Genomic DNA, 20,613 nt, shown 5'->3' on the forward strand with positions numbered 1-20,613 from the left:
CAGAGAGGACTAACCACTGTGCCACGTATACAGTATGTCATTAATTTTTCGAAAAATGTTGTTCTAAAAACATTGGTTGTGAATACTGTACACTCGCATACTTGTGCTTTTTCCCGTACAATAGTGGAGAACTGCATGTTTGTGTAATTGCTATATATTTTTGTAATTCAAGTTGCATTCATATACAGTAAGCGTACTTCGTTAAACCCCGTGTGCACTGCTTGTTAAGGCCAAAAACATGGCACTCGAATTTCGTACAACAAAAAGTCCCTTTGCAGCCGGTGTAGGAAGATCCATAACACACCTAGATAGCGATGTGCTCTACTTGCATCAGGGCTTGTCCAAACGAGTCACAACCAGTTCGATCTGGTCGGGTCTATTCAAACTGGTTACCGCAAGAGACGGGCTGTTCCTGGGATGACAAGGCGACTGGAATGGATTGTATAACACACACAACAACAACCCGCTTTGTTGTCACACAACAGTACAGTTTCTTTAATTATTTACGCCCAAAACGTCATTGTTTAACCTCGACTGGTTTACATATTACACGGGACGGCGCGAGAGAGAGAGAGGGGAAACATTAACGGGATTGATCTTGATACACTAAAGTAAATAGGAATGGAGTTTTTTTTTTTACACTGCCATTTGGTGACTCCGCTTCACTTTTTGCGGCACACACCGAACCGCAAACATTACTCACAAAGGGCACAGACCACCCAGCCCCACCCAACCCTCGTCGTTGGTACTCTCCACCAGGAGTTGGCCGCAAGTGAAAAAAATAAAGATAACAGTTGCTGGGAGAGTGGCCGTGTGGGTTGGGGGGGGAAGAGCTTCTCGGCTTATTACATTCCTCTTGATTTTTTTTGCCTTCCAGTCCTGGCTTGCCACTGTTGGAGAGCATTTGATTGATTTTTTTAACCCCTTAGGGGGTGTCGGGGGGGACAGGCTATACACACTTCAATGTCCTCAATGCTCAACCTCCCTTTTACCCCCTCCCAAGGTGTGTGCTCGCGTGTGATTGATTTGAGTTGGAGTTATGAGGCTGATGAAGCTAGATTCGGGTGCTTTAAAACCCATTGTGAATTAATTCCACCGTTGCATTCCCGTATGTCGACGTAACTACAGGAATAAAGGAATGGGGTTTTCGTGTGGCAATATTATTATACAGGACATGTACATACCACCATTAACCCACTGTGTCAGAAGCACACGTAGAGGTTTGCAGTACTGTACTTCACATTTGACCTTCAAAATTTGACATTTAACATTTGTGTACACTTGATAATTTTTTTACATGCGATTTTCTCCATACCCCCAAACAAAATATTTACCAATCCAGTTACTTTTCAAAAACCCAGTAAACATTGAACGTTGGGCCAAAAAACTGTTTACACGGGCCAAACGTTGCGTGTTTACTAAGAAAGCTCTTAATTTTCCATGTCACCCTCCACCCTCCATCAACCTTCAACTCCCCTTTCAATTTCCCCATAAGCTTTCTCCCTTACCAGCAAAATGTCTCCCATCACATCCCAATCCACGGCTGACTCCACCCTGCCCCTCCTCGCCTCACTCTCTAACCGGTGTACTGTTCCCAAAACTTGAATGTGATTGGAATGGAATTTTCATGTTTTAGGCCATGGTTTTTCATTAACTGCTGAGATTATAAAATGCATTACGTTGTACTGTATGGCTTGTTAAGGGTTTTCTCCAGCTGAAGGAGAAAATTAAAATCCGAACAAATGTAATATCAGTGCAATCTCAAAATAGGCACTGTCTTATTTATAAAAGGTTTTTTTGGGGGTTATATCGCGGAAATATAAATGTGTTGTTAACCCACCAACACCCGAAACAGCCAATGAGTAAGGTTTATCACAATCCTGGCAAATTGCCCGATGAGGCTGGTTGTAATCACCAGCGAAACGTCATGATACTCAAATTGTAAATATTGTGGGTTTACTCTCCAATACACCCGTGTGCTGAAGTAGTAGCTAATTGCAAAATTTTGTTTACGGGACAAACCTTACCAATTGGCTCTGTCGGGTGATGGTGAGTTAACAAGACATTTATATTTACGTAATATAACCAAAAACAATTATTTATTAAAAATAACATTGGTCGTGAAACTCTATGTGTTAAACTAATTACAGTAGTCTGCCCTAGCAAACACTGCAGTAGAAATAGAGAGTAGTGACGTTGACCATGGTTTTGTATCATGCTACAATTTAGTCATCTGGCTCCCAGATGACTCAATGGCTATGTTGACCAATCTTGATTTGAAGCTTTCGTGACTGCAGGAATCCATACTCTTTGGTTCTTTCGGTAAAGTCACATGGTTAGAAATATGTTGACCATTTTTTTAATTTAGCATAATCGTAATAAAAGACTTTCACGACGATGCTTGTCAGAGTGCTTCTTTAATTAACGGTAGTACGGCACAGCTTCGCCCCCTCCCCCTCTGGGTGATTTCCCTCTTTTCAACACCGTAGACGAGGCGTCTCTCCGAGTACCCCTGTTGGATCACTCCACTCTCCCGGCCTCGCCGCTGACTGACGGCGTGCCGGAAGGAGGGGTGAGCTCCATTGGAGGATCCGCCATGTGGCCCGTGGCAAGGAGGGGGTGAGCAGCGATGTGGTCCGGAACCCAGGCTTCCCACACCGACCATGAGTCCTCCCCTCCCTCTCCTTATATTCACCCCGGCAGAGCTAGGCTCCGCCTCTAGCCACGCCCCCTCGTGGAACCTTCCCGATGGTTCCAGAACTTCTCTATGCAACTCTGCCCGTCCTCCCTGGCCCAGATATTATCCCCCTTTCGGATTGGATGCTGATTACGTAATGGTGCCTGTCCCTGTTACCCTCTGGCACCCCCTAGATGGCACTCTCTCATTACATCACCCCCCACCCCCCCCCCCCCCCCCCCCGTAATGAAAAGACTAGCCGTCCCGGCTAGAGATGAACCAAGTAATGAGGAGACGTGGTGTGTGTGCAGAGGGGTTGCACCCAATAGGCTGAGGGCCCATAACAACATATAACCATGAACAAAATAATAAATGAATAAAGACAGCAAAACAAAGGCATAAGAACAACGCGTGGGGAATTCAACAAAATCGAAGCATCTTGGAGCGAGTCCACGATGCTGGACCGGCGACAAAAACTGCCTCCTGTTTTTCCGTGGTCGGCACGCTGGGCGGCAGGGTAAGCGATAGCGGAGCGGAGGGCTCCTTCGCAGTAGGGTCGGCCCGGTCGGGGTCGCAGTTCACGTCAGCAGTCAGGGGCTCGGATACTGTGGGCGGTAAAACAGAGCCCTTCGGGCGATCATCACATAACCACGCCGCCCCAGGTCAGACACGTCAGACTTCGGCAGTCCAATTTGTGGAGATGAAGGAGCAAGCCAAGGAGGGAAAAACGACTTCAACCGCAAGGGGTGGACAAACCAACGACGGCGGCCCACCCGGATACGCACACACTGTGGACGTTTGATTTCGACCACCTACACAGGTCTGTGCCAGGGCTTATGCAGGGGAGGTGCCAACGGGAACTTGAGGGCAATGCAGCTAAGCCCTGTCGCCGACGGACCAAGACACGTGATCGTGCACAAAGTTCATTGCGCGCTTGTGTCTTGGCGGTGTTCCGGCAGTTTAGATTTAGTGTTAGCAATCGGCGCACCCAGTTGGGCATCAATAGGGGGTACGTTCTCCCACCCAAACATAAGGAAAAACGGCGAAAATCCCGTGTCAAGCATGCGGGGCCATCCTATATGCAGCGAGCATGCTCACCACATGCAGATCCCAATCCGCCTGCTTGGCATCCACCGTCTGACAGAGCATGAAGGACAGGGTCCTGTTCACGCGTTCCACCATTCCGTCTGTCTGAGGGTGGTATGGCGACGTTCTGATTTTCTTAGTGCCCAAAGCATCGCAGACCTCGCGCAATAATTTAGAGGTGAAGTTCTGACCCTGGTCCGTAAGCAGCTGTTTGGGAGCACCCTTATCCATAACATACCCGTTCAAAAGCGCGTTGGCAATGGAGGCCTACGACTGGTCCGGTAGCGGCCAAGCGAGAAAAATATTCAACACCCACCAAAAGGAATTTGTTCCCTCTAGATGTGACTGGAAAGGGACCTAAGACATCGAGTGCCACCAACTCGTTGATACGCGAGACCAAAATTGATTGCAGCGGCGGGTGACATTTTTGCTGCAGCGGTTTCTCTGAGCACATGCCCTACAAGATTGGATCCATTTGGAGACATTTGCTGTCATCCCCGGCCAATAGTAATCCCGTTGCAATGTCAACAGTGACTTCTGAACTCCAAGGTGTAACAATTTCTCCCCATGCAGCGCACGAACCAACCCGGCCCGGAGGACAAGAGGAACGACAACCCGCCAACGATCCAACGTTTCCTCCCTCCGCATCAAAAGGCCATCGTGAAGAGTCAACCGACCACCCTCACCAGAAGCAGAAGTCACCTACGCGTGCCCTGCCCGATGCCGCAGATCCCCTCAGGAGTCGTCAAGCAGCTGCTCGCGCATCCATACGGTGTGAGGAAGCTGCAACACGCTGTCAACCGGTGCACCTGTGTCTAGAGGCTCAGAAGCGGTGACAGCAGACATTGCCGTACGCGCATGTAAGGCAAGGGTCCACAACGACTTGTCCCAGACAAACACGGGCAATGAGGCGGTTGTGGCAGTCGCGATAAAGCATCCGCATTGGAATGGCGAGAGCCTTTACGGTAAACAATGCTGAAAGATAATTCCTGCAAAATTTCTAGCCAACGAAAGAGTTGGCCAGCTGGCTGCTCGATTTTCAAAGAGTATTGAAGAGCCACATGATCGGTGCAAACAACAAACTCCCTGTAATAAAGGTAAGGCCTGTATTTGCGGACGAAATAAACAATGGGCAAAAGTTCCCTCCGGGTAACACAATAATGACGTTCCGCAGGCGAAAGACACGGCTGCCATACGCGACCACTTTTTCCACACCGTTCTTAATTTGAGACAGGACAGCGCCGATGTCGTATCGCTAGCGTCGGTGTCAAGGAGAAATGGCAGCGAAAAATCAGGATACTCAAGCGCGGACGCGTTAGCCAGCTGTTCACGGAGGGCAGAAAACGCAGCCTCTTCCTCCAGACCCCATTTAAACCTCTGATTTTTAGCAGTCAATGCGTGCAATGGTCTAGCGACCGTAGCGAAGTGCGGCACGAATCTATGGTAGTATGACGCAAATCCCATGAAACTGCGCACATCCCCCAAACTCGTGGGGGTCAGCCAATCATGGACACAGGCAGTCTTTTCAGGGTCCGTGGCGATGCCCTCAGAACTAACGATATGACCCAAATAGCGTACCGAATTCTACAGCAAGTGACATTTGTCCGGATTAAATTTCAAGTTAGCGGAGCGCATTCATGTTCGTCGAAAGTGCGACTAAACACAATAATGTCGTCCAAATACATGATACAAGTGTCCCACTATAAGCCGGTCAAAATGAGCTCCATTATCCGCTGAAAGGTGGCCGGGGCCGAATTCAAGCCCATCGGAAGGCAGTTGAACTGAAAGAGACCTTGAGGCATGCGAAACACAGTTTTAGGTTTTGACGAGTTGTCCAAGGGTAGCTGCCAAAACCCTGAAGACAGATCAAGAATGGAAAAATACCGTGCGCCAGAAATCGACGCAGAATCTGAGGCTACCGTCCTTGTTGACAAGCACAACAGGCGTGCCCCAAGGGTTATTAGACGGGGAGATAATATCGGCGGCCAGCATGTCGTTGACCGTCAATTACACGCATTCCTTCTCCACCGGGCTCAACCGGTGTAAGTTTTGTCAAATAGGGCTGGACTCACCCATATCAATATGGTGGGATAACAGGGTTGTGCGCCCCAGATCGAATTCGTTCCTACTAAAAACGTCCGAAAATTTGCATAATAGGGCACGCAATCTACCCCGTTGGTCGGAGGATAAGGACGCATTCTCCCCACACAACACGGTAACCCCTCGCTCATCCGGCACCAACCGCCGCGGCTCAACCTCGTCATGGTCCGAAAACATGAGCCAACACCGTACCAGCGGGAACTTTCACAATGTCCGGCCCCCCGTTGAGTACCTGCAAGAACGGGGCCTGCTCAGAGTGAATGATTGTCTGTGCACCAGAAATCGCCAGACCTCGAGTCGCGGTATCAGACGGGGTCAAAAGGACCCCAGCCTTCGAATCAACACATCCAATCCCCTTATGATAGCGCAGTGGCACAAGCATCTGGGAACTTCACTCTCCCAGCCTCGCCGCTGACTGACGGTGTGCCAGAAGGAGGGGTGAGTTCCGTTGGAGGATCCGCCACGTGGCCCGTGGCGAGGAGGGGATGAGCAGCGATGCGGTCCGAAACCCAGGCTTCCCACACCGACCACGAGTCCTCCCCTCCCTCTCCTTATATTCACCCCGGCGGAGCTAGGCTCCGCCTCTAGCCACGCCCCCTCGTGGAACCTTCCCGATGGTTCCAGAACCTCTCTGTGCGATTCTGCCCATCCTCCCTGGCCCAGATATTATCCCCCTTTCGGATTGGATGTTGATGACGTCATGGTGTCTGTCCCTGTTACCCTCTGGCACCCCCCGGATGGCGCTCTCTCATTACATAATTAATGTTGATTACTTCTTGGATAAAAGTCAATGTTAAACGCTGAGTATCCTTATAACTGTTACCTGAAATCGGCCATACCTGTATAATTAAGAACTGTTCAATGTTTAACATTACTCATATCTATTACCCCTTTGATGGGGTCAAATGGTTAATTTATCGTTTTCCGTAACTCTGCAATTTGTAACCTCTTAATATGCCAAATTGTATGTAGTGTTTGGTGACAAAAATACTAACATCACTCAACCAGTTAGCAAGTATTGTTTTAATGCATATGCATGTACCCTATTCTACATACATTCAAATAAATAGTTTTCAAAGTAATAGTTAAATCGGATAATTAGACAACAATGTGCAGATTCTACTTTAAAAACTGTAAGGGAAATCCCACATTTGAAAATATATAACTTTTGACGTAGCCCACCGTGCAAATCAGAGGTGCGGGGGAAGGACAATAGACGAAACACAAAAAGGAATTCTAAAGAAATTATTTTCAATCTAGAAATAAATGGAAGCTGCCATACAATCGCAATGCCTGGACGCATTTACGTGCACCTTGATTGTGTAAGAATTATGAGTTTGAAACAGAGCTGTTCTTTATACAGGGTATCTCAAAAGTCAGGACACAGATTTTTGTTTTAAAAAATGTTAACACTAGCATAAATTTGTTTCCGTTGTTTATTATTTAAGTTAATATTTTATCTGTTATCATGATTAATATCTTAATATATATTTTTTTCCTTTTCAGATGACATTAAAAAATGTAAAGATATTTTTACGAAAGACGAACGAGTTCAATTCGTTTTATATAAATTTTCTAATCTTTTTTTTAAGTCCTACTTTCATTTCAAGAGAATGAATGCGTGCATTCATTTTAACGGCAACCAGTTTGAGCATTTGTTAAAAATAGATTAAATAACCCGATGTTATTTGTTAAAAAGTGTGTCCTGACTTTTGAGCCACATCTGCAAACCGGCTGAGCCAGCACCTCGTCACCCGCAGACATGTCCGCCAAGTGGTGACAGTCGGCACTGCAACAGTTTCATCTGCGCACCTCAAAGGGCCTCTGCAACCACCATCACCACCACAACAGGGCCTCCCATAAGGCAAACAGAAGCGCACATTCCACGTTTATCAGCACACGTTCAGTGACATTTTCGCGTCACTGTATTTTAATCAGACAATTGACATCTGATTATCATTTGTAAATGTTGGTTGCACTTGTTCAACACATCCTCTGATTAGCAGGGTTGGGGGCCGTCCATAAATGACGTCACGCACCTAGGGGGCGGGGGGGTCAGCCATTTGTGAGGATGTGTGACGAGGGGGGGCTTGAGAAATGTGACGTCACATCAAAATGCGCAACTTAAAAAAAATATAGACAACACGTTCTACGTAATTAAATATACTTTTTAATAAATGTTTTCTCCTACAACATCAGAGTACAGCACCACATTAAATACGCACTACAATAACAATAGTTTAAAGCGATTTGAAGCATGTTTTATTGGGGGGGTGGGCAGAGCTTTGTGACGTCATATTTGAGGGGGGGGTCTGATTTTTTGTGACGAAGGGGGGGGGGCAAAAATCGTCCAAAATCACGTGACGTAATTTATGGACGGTCCCTTGGCTATATACGGTGCGAAAGAAGTTCAATATACATACGTACATATTGCACAATATATTAGGTATGTTAAAAGAAGAAATCTCAAAAATCAGAAATGACTTTGTAAAATAATCGAGGGTAATAGTAAGGACTTATATATTTAACATGAGTCTGACATCCCTATAATCTTTTGGATAGCTATCGACTTAGTGCTGCGCGGAAACGAATCACAAATAATAATACATTGTTTAAATGCATGGCTATACAGGAACACCATACTTCAATACGACGATTTTAAAACACACAATGGACAGAAAGGACAAGATCAAAGGGCTCGCATAATGCGCATGCATAATGTACGTTAACTCATTAATCCCCCACCCCCTACTTTGCGCCAGAGCGCAGAAATGTGGCCACCACTGTGGCAGTCAGAGTGATAGCTTTGGGGGCAGGGTGTCTCTTGATTGAGGAGTGAGGGATGCGCGGGGGGGGGGGGGGGCTTTGTGCGAAAGTGGTTGCTGGTGTGTGTGGGATTAGATCAGCTCGGGAGCACGAGGGTTTGTTTGGACTCATGTGCACAACGTGCTCATCAATTTGGAAAAAAAACAAGGGTGTGACTCAATAAAAGGGCCCGCCACGGATCCGCAGTGGTGAGGACTCTATCCTGTGGCCCTCATCATCTTGCGGGCCTCCTGTGGCCGCTGTGCTGGAGATGTGAGACGACCGACCACGGGAAAACTCCTCCTTGTCCAAGGCCTGGGAACCAGTCGTGTTTGTGGTTCAGCACCGCGACCATCGCCTTGGAGTCCAGCCTGGGGGTGATAACACTATGCAACACAAATGTTGTTCCTGGGTACTAAGAGATATTGTTTAAATTGTTTATGCATAAAAGGTATAGAAAATGGCTGTTCCCCACACTTTGCTTTTGTGACCAGGAGTTTGTGAACGAAAGACACATGCGCATGTTTTCTCATTGAAAATGGGTACATTTCAAAATATCACTGTCCTGGTCACAAAAGCAAAGTTTATGAGGAATAATAGCCATTTTATGTACTTTTGAGGCATGAGCAATTAGGAAATGACACTACCCAGGAACAAAAATAGTTTCAGTGTAACCACTTGCTAGCCGGTGGGCACGATAGACTGGGGCTCTGCAGTGGACGGCTGGTCCATTCACCAGTGGGTCGTCTCCACCCATCGTTTTTGGAGCCAGGTGTAGGGCATCACGGGGAACCACACCCGCTGTTGCCGTGAAGGGAACGCTTCGTGAGGACTGCGGGGTGTTGACAGATGGGACGTGTGGGGAGGAAGGGAGGTGATCCTTTGAGGTGGTGCTTGCAACGTTTTGTTTGATCTGTTCCAGAGCTGGGTGATACTGCGTGCGTGCCTTTTCGGGGGGTTGCTCAGCCGCTTGCTCCCCCGCTTGCTCCCCCCAGTGTTCGTGGTGGAGGAAATCTGACGCTGTGGTCGTCGGGTTGTTGTGACTTTTGCTGTTGCAAGGGACATTTGGGTTGGTATAATTGCTTGTGATGTGTGCACTCCTCCGGAGAAGTAGCAGTCCTGTTACCATTTGACAATTTAAAACTTGGACAAAATTTTTTAAGTTCAAAGTAAACGCTAAATCTGGAATATACTGGCAGCAGTCTTTTATTCTGCAAACGGTCATTTGGGGCGTCGTGTGAAACGGGGGCCCCACCATAATCTAAACCACAGCGATGCTACCTAGGGTTTTGGGTGTAGACTGAAACCCTCAAGCATGTCCCAAAAGGACGAACCGTTGCAACCACATCTACGCCTCTATATAAGGAAAAAAATAGGTGGATTTCTCCACATCTGGCTGTCGCCTGATTAAGCAAGTTGTAATTACTGTGCTGTACTAGTGACGAATTGGCCACGTTCTGTTTAAGCGAACAACCCTTACTAGTTGGGTGATGGCGGTTTTTAACGACACATGCGATCTAACCCAAAAAAAAAAACTATTGGACATAAAAGAGATCTATATAAAATTCGAGTTAAACGCTGCTCTGCTCTCAAATATGTTTCAAGTCTGCATGCATTTTCCTGTTGTGATGGTGTTTTCTCGTAATTTGGATTACTGTAAATGTTGTATTTGCAGGCATGCACTTTTAGTGTGCACATTGTGAATGGCGTTGCGACGATTTCGCGGTTACAAGTAGACACGCTCAGGGCATGGCTCCAGAGGCCTCATGGCGGCGCCTCCGACGACCTGCACCATTTCACTGGTCCAAGAAAGGATGTTTCCAGACGGGTTGCTGGAGCAGTTCCACATGGAGGCCATCTCCGCAGGGGCCAGCACGCGGTCCCAAAGGTTGAAATACGCGAGCTCCCCAACAAAAGCCTGCGTGGCGTCAAAGCGCCCACCCACCGTGTCCTGCAGAGGATAATAAAACAAATCCAAATCGGGAATGAAAACCCAGGTAAAACGATAATCTTGCAAGGTTTCAATCTTCATTTGAAGCTTTCGTGACTGCAGTAATCCATACCCCGGGACCCCCTCGTCCCGCTTGTCCTTGTAAGGGCCGGGACGCTGTGTGGGCCAGTGGTGGGACTCTGGGACTCCCGGCTCTACGTCCTTGTAAGGGCGAGTTCCGAGGAAGCCAGAGTCTAGACCCGCATCTTGGCTGGGTCGGGTCGGATAGCCTCCCCTAGGGAAATTGTAGCCTGAGGACCCAAGAGCGTAGCCAGAGTCAGGCACGCTAGGAGGAGGCTGTGTCCCTAAGCTGTGTCCCTAAGCTGTGTCCCTAGGCTGTGTCCCTAGGCTGTCAGAGTATTGTTGGAGTGGTGTATCGTAATAAAGAAGTTACCTCTACATTACACTTATATACCACTGCCAATGCAGTGTCACAACCGTATGTAGTCAACCGTGCTAATCGGAGCTGCGGTGTTGAGTCTATGGTCAGGGAGTTTATGGGTAGTGTTAGTCTATGGACTAATCGGAGGTGCGGGACGGTGTATGCACCCTGTATATATTAACTATTCAGTGTTAGTCATTACAATTTGAAATTTATACAGCATCTACATTACAAAAATTAACCCCAAGAAACAATATTCAAAAAGTAGTAGGCTTTCGTGACCAATAGAGGTTATTTTGGGTTAGATCCATAAATGAATGCCACATTCCCATGGTCGCTGAACGAGCCGCCCAGTTCCAACATCAGGCAGCTGGAGTCGAGGCCAAGTTCCCAAGGCAGCCTCGCTGGGCTAACCCAACTCCGCTTCCGCATCCAATTCCGTCATTTCGAAAGTTGATCCAGCACCCGAGCCGCCGTCGGAAACAGTTGTGATGCCAACGGGGTCAACGCGAACGAATAATTTCAGTCCTGGAGTCATGAATTTAAGTTGAATTCAGAGTAGCGTCTTTGTTAAATAACACCACGGAAAATTACATACGGTATATATATTGGCTTTGGTTGGCCTAAACTAGTCCAAATATAAGTGCAACCTTGTGAACAAATACTAAATTCTTATCACTTCCCCTCCAACCATCGAGGAAAGAGCGTGAGTGAGTTGTACATAGTGGCGGCCATGCAACATAACTATGTGGTTCGTGAATTTGGGAGGTAAGAAAAGGACCCTGCTGGCCAGTTTCTAATGGTCATGGAAACCTCATACCGTATATGAGACGATTTAGGCCAGATTCTTCAGGTAGCCAATAAGTGTACTGTTATATCTGTTAAATATTACATATCTCCATATAAGGACACTTGATATGTTTTCGTGAAGACTTAAAATCTCTAAATAAATTACTACTAAACTGACCACTGAGCTAACCACTACAGTAAGCCCTCGTTTAACGCGGTAGATGCGTTCGTGAAAAGTGATAACAATTTTTCCATAAATAATGTAACAAAGTTTGTCAAGATACGATGGACACGATAAGATGGCGGGACAAATAAGTGAGGGTACACCGCCGCGTTATTGTATAATTCCGCATACTGTATTGCATAGTACTGCTCAGCTGCGTAACGTAAAGTAGTCCACCGTTTTTCAGATATGAGGACACCCTAGGAATTCCCCTACAAAATGGATAGGTTCGCCAGCTTGATTTTAGGGGGGGGGGAAAGAACAGTTCGCATCTGAGGTCTGTCAGAAGATGCCCTGGAACGTGATATTTCTGCACAGAATTTGACTTTTTGCAATTGATGGCTGCACACGTGCCACCCATATTCTTTCATTAATGTAATTTTCCATACCTGTTCTTGGCCCAAAATGAGCACACCACCCGGCTTAATTGGATGCCAGGGAGCGAGTCCCTCTCCCACACCACGGCGTACACCGTCTTGGAAGGCTTCCCACACACCGTCCCGAGTGGTCCACGTTATACAAACATGGTGCCAACCACCATCGTTAACAGACAGCGGTAGCTGGGCAACCTGCGTGAGCCAAAGGATTATCGTTGTCAGGCCCCAGAGCTTCACAAGCCAGACAGCTCAGTTCAAGATTGTGAAACAATAACAATTAAGCATACAATCTACGAAGTGAATACAGTCGACCCTTCCACATCGCGCAGGTTAGGGGTGCAGGCCCCCCACGATCTGGAAAAACCACGTAAAATGTTTTGGTCCCCTTGGCGAGCGAAGCGAGCACCTCCAGTTACTAACCTTTGTTTAGGTTCTCTCTACATTTCCAGCCTTTGTGTGTCGTCTGCTGTTGCGTTCTTTTCGCAAACTTAATTTTTTTTCAAAATTTGACTTTTAAAAAAATTGCGAATATTTATGGTATTAAAAGATAAAACACGTTAATGTTATACAGTACTGTACATATATTTCATGCATGTATGAGTTACTAAACTTTTTGTGTGTCGTCTGCTGGCCTTTGCATGTCGTCTGCGGCCTTCGCAAAACTCCAAAAAATTCCCATTTCATTTCTTATGCCGACCCCGCGATATATCGAAACCGCAATGGGGAAAGTTGCGATGCAGAAGGGTCGACTGTATATATGTTTTCATATCGTATGCATGTATGTTGAACTTCTTTAGCACTGTATGTAGCCAACCCTGCTAATCGGGGCTACACATGAGGCACATCCAATTTTTCATGAATAATCTCAATTGGCTCGAGTGCCTAAATTCTATATTTGGTAGATTTGAGTCACGATCTGAATCTTTTTTTGCAGATTCAAGATCAGAATCTACCACGGCAAGGAATACCTTGTCTTTGTAAAATTGACTACATATGTCTGCTAACATGGGAAATCCTCATCGTACAGGGGTAAAATTACTTTCTCTGGTGTAATGATGTAATGCATTAGAGATAATTGTCCAACATTGGAAATAGCGTTGAAAATCAAATGATTTTAATCAAAAATTTATAATCGTGGCCGTACATTTAAAAAAAATTGATGCTCCTTTTGCCCACATTGAGATATGATATGGAGCCATAATCATGATTGAACCTTATAGTGGTACCCCCTCGCATAATGTCCGTGATGCAGTAATTTTTAGTCTGATGGTCGGCGATGCGGCAATCGACTCATCTCGACGAGCTGTACACGATGCATTATGGTGCATAGGAGCGTTCGGGGTTTCAGCGCAATCGTCCTCGCTGCGTTTCGACATCGCGGAGTAGCACCGATTTCGGATTGATTGGTACCCCAGTCGCGGAGTTAAGTACACCCCTGGAAAAAATATTGTCCCAGAAATACAACATTTAATTGCCTCGGCCATTTTGTATTATTTGGTACCCCGGGTACCGCCATAAGGATCAATTGACGAGAATAATATGTAATTTATTATATTGCTTATTTCCCCAAGAAAGCCTCGGTCTCATCTCTTTTTCAGGAGGGTCCTATATATTCGTAATCACGATGGCGAAATGTTTCCCAATTAAGTAATTTCCAAGTCGTTGTTTCTCCAAAATTAAAAACATTTGGACCATGATGCTGGCACGCAAAGTCCCAAATCTTCTGCTACGATGACGATTATGCAGTGGCAGAGTTACGGCTTTTACCTTATCGTTGACCAGAAACTCCATGGGATGGTTCCCCCACTCAATGAGCACAAGCTCATTGGCCTGGCCCGGAACAGCATAAGAAAACGGCGTTCCTAGTCCAGCAGCTCCAGGGGCGGCCCGAAGCCACATGCAAATGGTCACTGCGTACAGCTCAGGCAGCGTCTCTTCAAAGCGTCCGCACATATAGTTGGTTCGGAGTGGTAAGGATAGTTTGAACTCGCCCGGAGGATTGAGGCCTGACACTCCTGCTGTAAGAAATGCAATTTCACATGCATCACAACACTTTAGGATTTGCAACTAGGCATTGCAGTTCGCAAACAAAAATACATTGTAAAGTTTTTGTCATGCTTTTGTTAGTGAGTGAGCCCATACACTTGATATAACCAGAAACTGAAATAAACCCATCGAGACTCGTGAAACAACATAGCATCCTCATACTCTGATGGTGCATTGTCTTTGAGTTGTGCGTCTTTTGGCGTCTCGGGTGTGGACCAATCAACTTCAAGGACAGTGCACATTATCAGAGTTATGTTTTTTGTTTGCATTATGACTGCAGGTATTGTGGTCTATGTAAACATGACTCCTTGTAAAAACAAGGTGCCAGTTTTGTTGCCAGATAGAAGGGTAAAAAAACAATTAACAACATAGCATCCTGTGCAAGGGCGGCCTGGCTTACATAAAGCCAATTTAAGTCTACGTTAGTTCTAGTCAGCTCATGAATAGCTGCTAATAAGTACGAGCTAAGTTCAGATCACATAACTCTTTCATGGTTTACGAAATATCACTGCATAATTTGTTGGCTCCAAATTACGCAACTGAATACCATTTTTCATTTGCAAATTATGTCAAAGTCAAACGTGTTGCCACGCGTAATGGGCATACTTAATTTGAAAGTGAAATTTCAAGGCACACGCAAGATTTGCAATCAGACATATGGTGCGCTTACAGAACACCGCTCACACTAACATTTACATTCACAACTGCTTTGCCCTCGTTAAAAGCCCCATCCTCGTAAAGGGTCAATTTTAAATAACAAGCATAACCACTGACCACAGGGCTGGCATTGACGAAACGTGGCAACCTTTTTTAAATCCTTTATATTAAGTTCACTTGCTTGCTTGCTTGCACGCTTACGACCGTGCAAAATTTTCACTCGTGTTTTAACCCACTTCCCGTGATCCAATCGAGCTGACATTTTGCACACAGACTCGTTGTGCGTGACAATTTATTTTCGTGAACATTTTTTTCCATAACTTTACACTTTTTAGGAATTTTTTTATATTTAATTACCAATTGCTTAATGGTGGCAGGCAATCATCTGACCCATAGGTGGCAGCCATCTCAAGCCAGAGGACGAGAGGACTCTAGCCGCCACGCATATAAAGGATTTATAGTGAAAAACTTTGTTTTTACGGGTTATACTTGTTTACGCTGCCCTGCACGACGGTTGGGACAACACAAAAATCCGACGCACGCATCATCGCAACAAAATAAGTCGCGGCGCGCGTGACGCACCTCGCTCCAATTCGGACACCTTTCGCGCAAGGTCGGCGAACTGCGTCTCGAGCACCGCCCGCTGCGCCACCGTCTCGTTGTGAGCGCGCAACTGGCCCGTGAGATGCGCTTGCACGCGGGCGAGGAGACGCGCTCCCAGCTGCTCCACGTGCTCGGACAGCAGCGCCTGCAGTCCGGCTACGTTCACCGGCCGCTCGCTCACGTTCTCCTGCTGTTGCTGCACGCGCAAAGACAAAGATCCCCCGTGTAGCCTTAGCAGATTGTTGGGGCAAGTGATGTTAGCGAGCACCTATGAAGGCCGGAATGGCACACGAGGGGGTGGGTGGTCAGCACCACGCCCGAATGCCTTTGTCTCCATAGTGGCGATGTTTACACACCACACAGGTACTCATTTGAGGCCGAGTCGACCTAGGAGAGGCCCAGGACCGGTTCGGATAATCGTCACTGGTGTTGGCCATGAGCAGGAATTGAACTCGGGTCACTGGGTTCATAGCGCAGCGCAATAACCGCTACACTATCGCTCCCCACTACTGCTCCCCCTACGCACGTACACACACAAGACATATACTCCTTAGTTGCTCACGCTTACCGTGAGCTTCTGGATTTTCGTGGTGATGTACTGCTCGAATGAGCATTTGAGACAGCGTTCGTATGTTTACAGGCCGATGCCATTGGTGGAATATTGCACATTACTTTGACAGGGTCGAGTCTATCCAGGGGACAACTATTGTTGAATTCCCCTGGGATGTTAGGCTGAGTCAACCCCCCAACCAGTTTTGAACTCGCAACCTTCCAATTACGAGCCGCTCGCTAATTCGCTAAACTAAACATTTTTTTTACTTTGTCAGGTTAAGGCCTCTTTTTCAGAAGCGACCAGGGCCACAAATGACGGCTCAACGCAGTGGCATATCACGTGGGAATGAATAGCAGCCAAATACTACAAATGCGCGTTTCTAAATGTGGAGGGAAACACCGGAGGACTCGGATAAAAATCCACAAGACCAGGAGGAGAGACACATGCAAACTCCAAATATACAGACATCGGGGTCGGGATCGAACCCACGACCTCCTGTATACCAAGCAAGGTAGTTAACATCTCGCCACCGTGGCGCTGAGCCACCTGGCGAGGGGAAATTAAACTTCAGTTTCATGTATTTGGTATAACCCTGTGAGCCATTCGGCTCTTGAATCGGGTGCAACAGCAACAAACAAAAACCAAAAACATGAACAAGAAAACATCTTAAAGTGACTATGCGCAAACAGAAAAATCCAGGAAAAAACTCCAAAGGCTTCCAGAAAAAATCACCGTGCACCAACGCTGTGCAAAAATCCCAGTGGGATGCAAGTAAAACAACAACAACAACCACAAGACAATTTAGATTAAAGCCATCATTCTAACTCCGTACTACAATGGCCAAACCAAAAAACTTTTCGAAATCACCAAAATAAAGCCATAAGCAATGTAACAGTGATCATAGGAACTGTGACCGAAATTTCATAAATTTCACAATAAACGACATAAACAACATGTATCACCAAACCCTATAGCCATAGCTGGCTGCATGAGTCACTCCACAACACTCCACAACAGCAGGAGCATCAGTAGGAGTATCAAATGCACCTTTAAAAATCAGCACACTAAATAAAAACACAAGATCATACGTCGCAGCGGTCATCATACGTTGCAGCAGTCATCATAAACGGATGCCTCCAAATACTGTAAAGAATTTGATATCAGCCAGAATTACAAAATAATTTACTCTCTTTGTTGTCACTGGGTGACTCAGGCTGCCCTTAACTTTTGGCAACGTGGCCCGCTTTTGGATTTGCTCAAAATCAATCCCATCAATATTAAACTGTAAACATATGCGAGTGCCAAATTGAGATGAAATAATGCAACACAGTCCGTTCTCCTATCACGGCGGTGGTTGTGTTCCTGAAGAACAACGCGTTCTGGTAAAATCGCGTTCTAATAAATGATATTGTATGTGGGGTAAAGCACGTCCACGATAATACGTGAGATGCGTAACACAGGCCGAACAAAGACTGAGGCGTGTGGATAGCGTGTGGATAGCATCTAGAAGCATCCAGCAGCATCCCACCTCGTGTTATGCTACGCCGTGGCAGCCGTTACAACCGCGTTATTTCCAATTCGCGTCCGCGTTATATATTTTTTAAAAAACGTGTTCCCTCATACATACATCGCGTTGTATCCAATTCGCGTTATGAAAACGACACACGGCGTTATGGGAAACAGACTGTACTGCATATAATGTAAGGCACATAATTAACATTTCATCTAAATACAGTCATGAACACACACCATTTCCTTACATAAACTACAATACGTACATCATAGACTTTGTTCAACAAATTCTATCACAATAATTATTTAATATACAGTTCACGATTGGCATGTATTGTTATTTCATATGATGAGATTTTGCAAGAGAGAAAAAAAACACAATCGTTGACTTCAACTTAGCTGGCAAGACCTGAAAGGTGCTCCGTGCATTCCGATTGCAGGGAGCGTAAATTGATACATCGCTATTCTCTACATTTTAATGTTTGACTTCTTAAGACAGGGCACACACCAATGAACCCAAGCCGCTTGCAAACAACTCTCTCAGTCTGCGTGACACGAGTGCGGGAGGGAGATAATCCTTGATATTTCAAAATCCACTCTTTACATGCCCACGGCGAATCCGTGAACGGGTAAATTGTAACACTTGTACAAAATGCTTTGGCACGCGTCGTGACCGGGCACTGCAAGATCGGACCGTGTCCATCCGGTGCTCCCTGAGCTGAATTAGCTTCCGGTTGCCAGACGAACGCGTTGTTAGAAGGTCGTACTCATTACACAGACAAAGTACTTGCCACAAGTGAACCACAGTACCTCGCTGATCGCGTCAAGGAGGATAAACCATCACGCGAACTCCGCTCATCATCGCATCAGCGGCTTTTGGCTGGGCCATCGACCAAAGACGGTCACCGCATCGCTCGCTTTCAGATGCGCCCCTGTGGCCGTCTGGAACGTTCTTCCTTCCGATATTGGGAAGCCACTGGAGCTATGCACTTTTAAATCTAGATTTTATAAGGTCATTTCTTTAAAACTGATTTTTTTGTTTAGTTTGTTGTCCTTCCCCCGCACCTCCGATTAGCACGGTTGGCTACGTACGGTGCGAAAGAAGCTCAACATACATGCATGGGGAATACACAGCTTATACCAAAGTATACTATAGAATCCACGATTACTTGTTAATTACCAATACATGTTCATTTAGTGTTGTAGAAGACCCCAACTTCCACCATCCCCCTTGTGTCACACACCTTGTGCTTCCTCCGTGCCGCGTTTTACAAAAATGTTCATTCACAAATTAATGTTTGGCTCAGATCGTCGCGTGACACAAATGTGTGTCGCACACCCTCCTTCACCCGACACAGGCAATGAACGAAGTGTTCACGTGAACAAACGTGCCGATTTTATTCAAGTTCGTTCACGTACAGATCTGTTTTTGTTAATTGGCTGTGTCTGGCGGAGCTGGGTGTCCAAACACACATTTTACTCACACGGCGAATCTGACCCAGCAATCAATTATGAACACACGCGTGTTCAGGGAAGTGCTTTCATTGAGGATTTTACTCAGCGAAATGAACATCAACAAAGGATTGATACGCATTGACTGAAAGCTTTCGTGACTGCAGGAATTCATATTCTTTGGGTCTTTCGGTAAAGTCGCGTAGATAGGTTCAAAGAAAATAACAAAAAACTAAGACGTTTCGATCGCAAGACAAGCGGTCGTCATCAGGATGACCTAATTTCCTGACTTTACCGAAAGACCAAAGAATATTGATAAGCATGGGAACCATACCCAACGTCTCCAGCAAATAGAAAAACTGCCATGATAATGCATACCCCCATCTACTCTACCGGTACAATACAAATGAGTGGTATTCAAATATAATTATTACCGGAAAAGAGTGAACTATCCGTTATCACGCGATCTGATCCCACGCGTGCTCAGGGTCGTGTTTACATTCGAGGATTTGACTCATCGAAATGAACATCAACAAAGGATCGGTACGCATGGCAACCATACCCAACATCCCCAGTTAAAAAGAAAATCTGCCACGATAGCTTATTCCTGCATCTACCACAACGGTGCAATACAAACGCGCAATTATCACCGCAAACGGTGAACTATCCGTTGAAGTTCCACGTGTGTGCTTGTGCCGGCCCATGTGGATGGGCCACCCCGGTGACAAAAAATAGAGTGTCCATACCTCGAGTATCTCCATCCGCTGGGAAAGAGCGAGCAGGCTACGTGCCAGGTGGTCTGTGGAGGCTCCTGGCGGGTCACCCATCGTTTCCTTTACGGGCGGGCGAGCCAGACCCTTCATACGAGCCGGGCGTACGGCTCCCTGCCCACCTGAAGCACCTCCCGCTGGGCCACCCTCGCAGCCGCTGAGCTTTGCCGTCAGCTCCTTGATGACCTCCTTCTGGTTAATGATGGTTTCGCGCTGCTGCAGAATTGCTTCTTGAAGCTGCGTGGGAGCGCGTGGATCGGTGGGACCCACGGGAGTGAATTTACCGCCCGATGCCGACTGCCCCATGGGGCACGCCACGCCAGCGTCTGGCTCAGCAGGGGCAGGCTCACACACGAGCCGCAGAGGGGGGGCATGCTCCTGTTGCCCCAGTGCTTCGGCTCCCGCCAGCAGGAGTAGTGCTACGTTGGCTACAAACAGCGGGAAGAAGCGAATTCTCGCTTGTATCCCGGTTGAAATACGTTCATCCATGCTGCACACTTTTTTTTCTTTTTTCTTTTACCCGTTATCTCTCCTTACCTATCTACCTGGGTGCCCACGTGTCCAGCGACCTGGTCAGCAGCCTGGTTTGCC

The 20,613-nt window shown here is 46.6% G+C and overlaps 1 protein-coding gene across 2 annotated transcripts; it reads right to left on the minus strand.

The window, feature by feature from the left end:
* Positions 1-8,146: 8,146 nt before the first annotated feature.
* LOC133353510 (neuronal pentraxin-2-like) lies at positions 8,147-20,594 on the minus strand. 2 transcript variants are annotated; one of them, XM_061569811.1, is made up of 5 exons: positions 19,999-20,594; positions 15,715-15,931; positions 14,197-14,444; positions 12,442-12,621; positions 8,147-10,619 (listed from the first exon to the last, which is right to left on the minus strand). In XM_061569811.1, exons 1-5 carry the CDS (start codon positions 20,509-20,511, stop codon positions 10,395-10,397), a joined length of 1,383 nt encoding a protein of 460 aa, XP_061425795.1. In that variant the 5' UTR covers positions 20,512-20,594; the 3' UTR covers positions 8,147-10,394. The 2 variants fall into 2 exon arrangements, with proteins under 2 accessions (XP_061425795.1, XP_061425793.1); XM_061569809.1 differs by having other exon boundaries at positions 14,197-14,447.
* Positions 20,595-20,613: the final 19 nt, after the last annotated feature.

The sequence above is a fragment of the Lethenteron reissneri genome, chromosome 44 (assembly GCF_015708825.2).
Source record: "Lethenteron reissneri isolate LAM-NWPU_2019-01 chromosome 44, ASM1570882v1, whole genome shotgun sequence".
Lineage (NCBI taxonomy): Eukaryota > Metazoa > Chordata > Hyperoartia > Petromyzontiformes > Petromyzontidae > Lethenteron > Lethenteron reissneri.

Coding starts and splice junctions, on each gene's coding strand:
- LOC133353510 (XM_061569809.1), bottom strand. CDS start 20,511: ATGGATGAACGTATTTCAACCGGGATACAAGCGAGAATTCGCTTCTTC. Junction 15,932..19,998: donor AGCGGATGGAGATACTCGAG/GTATGGACACTC, acceptor TTGCGCGTGCAG/CAACAGCAGGAGAACGTGAG. Junction 14,448..15,714: donor GGTGTCCGAATTGGAGCGAG/GTGCGTCACGCG, acceptor CATTTCTTACAG/CAGGAGTGTCAGGCCTCAAT.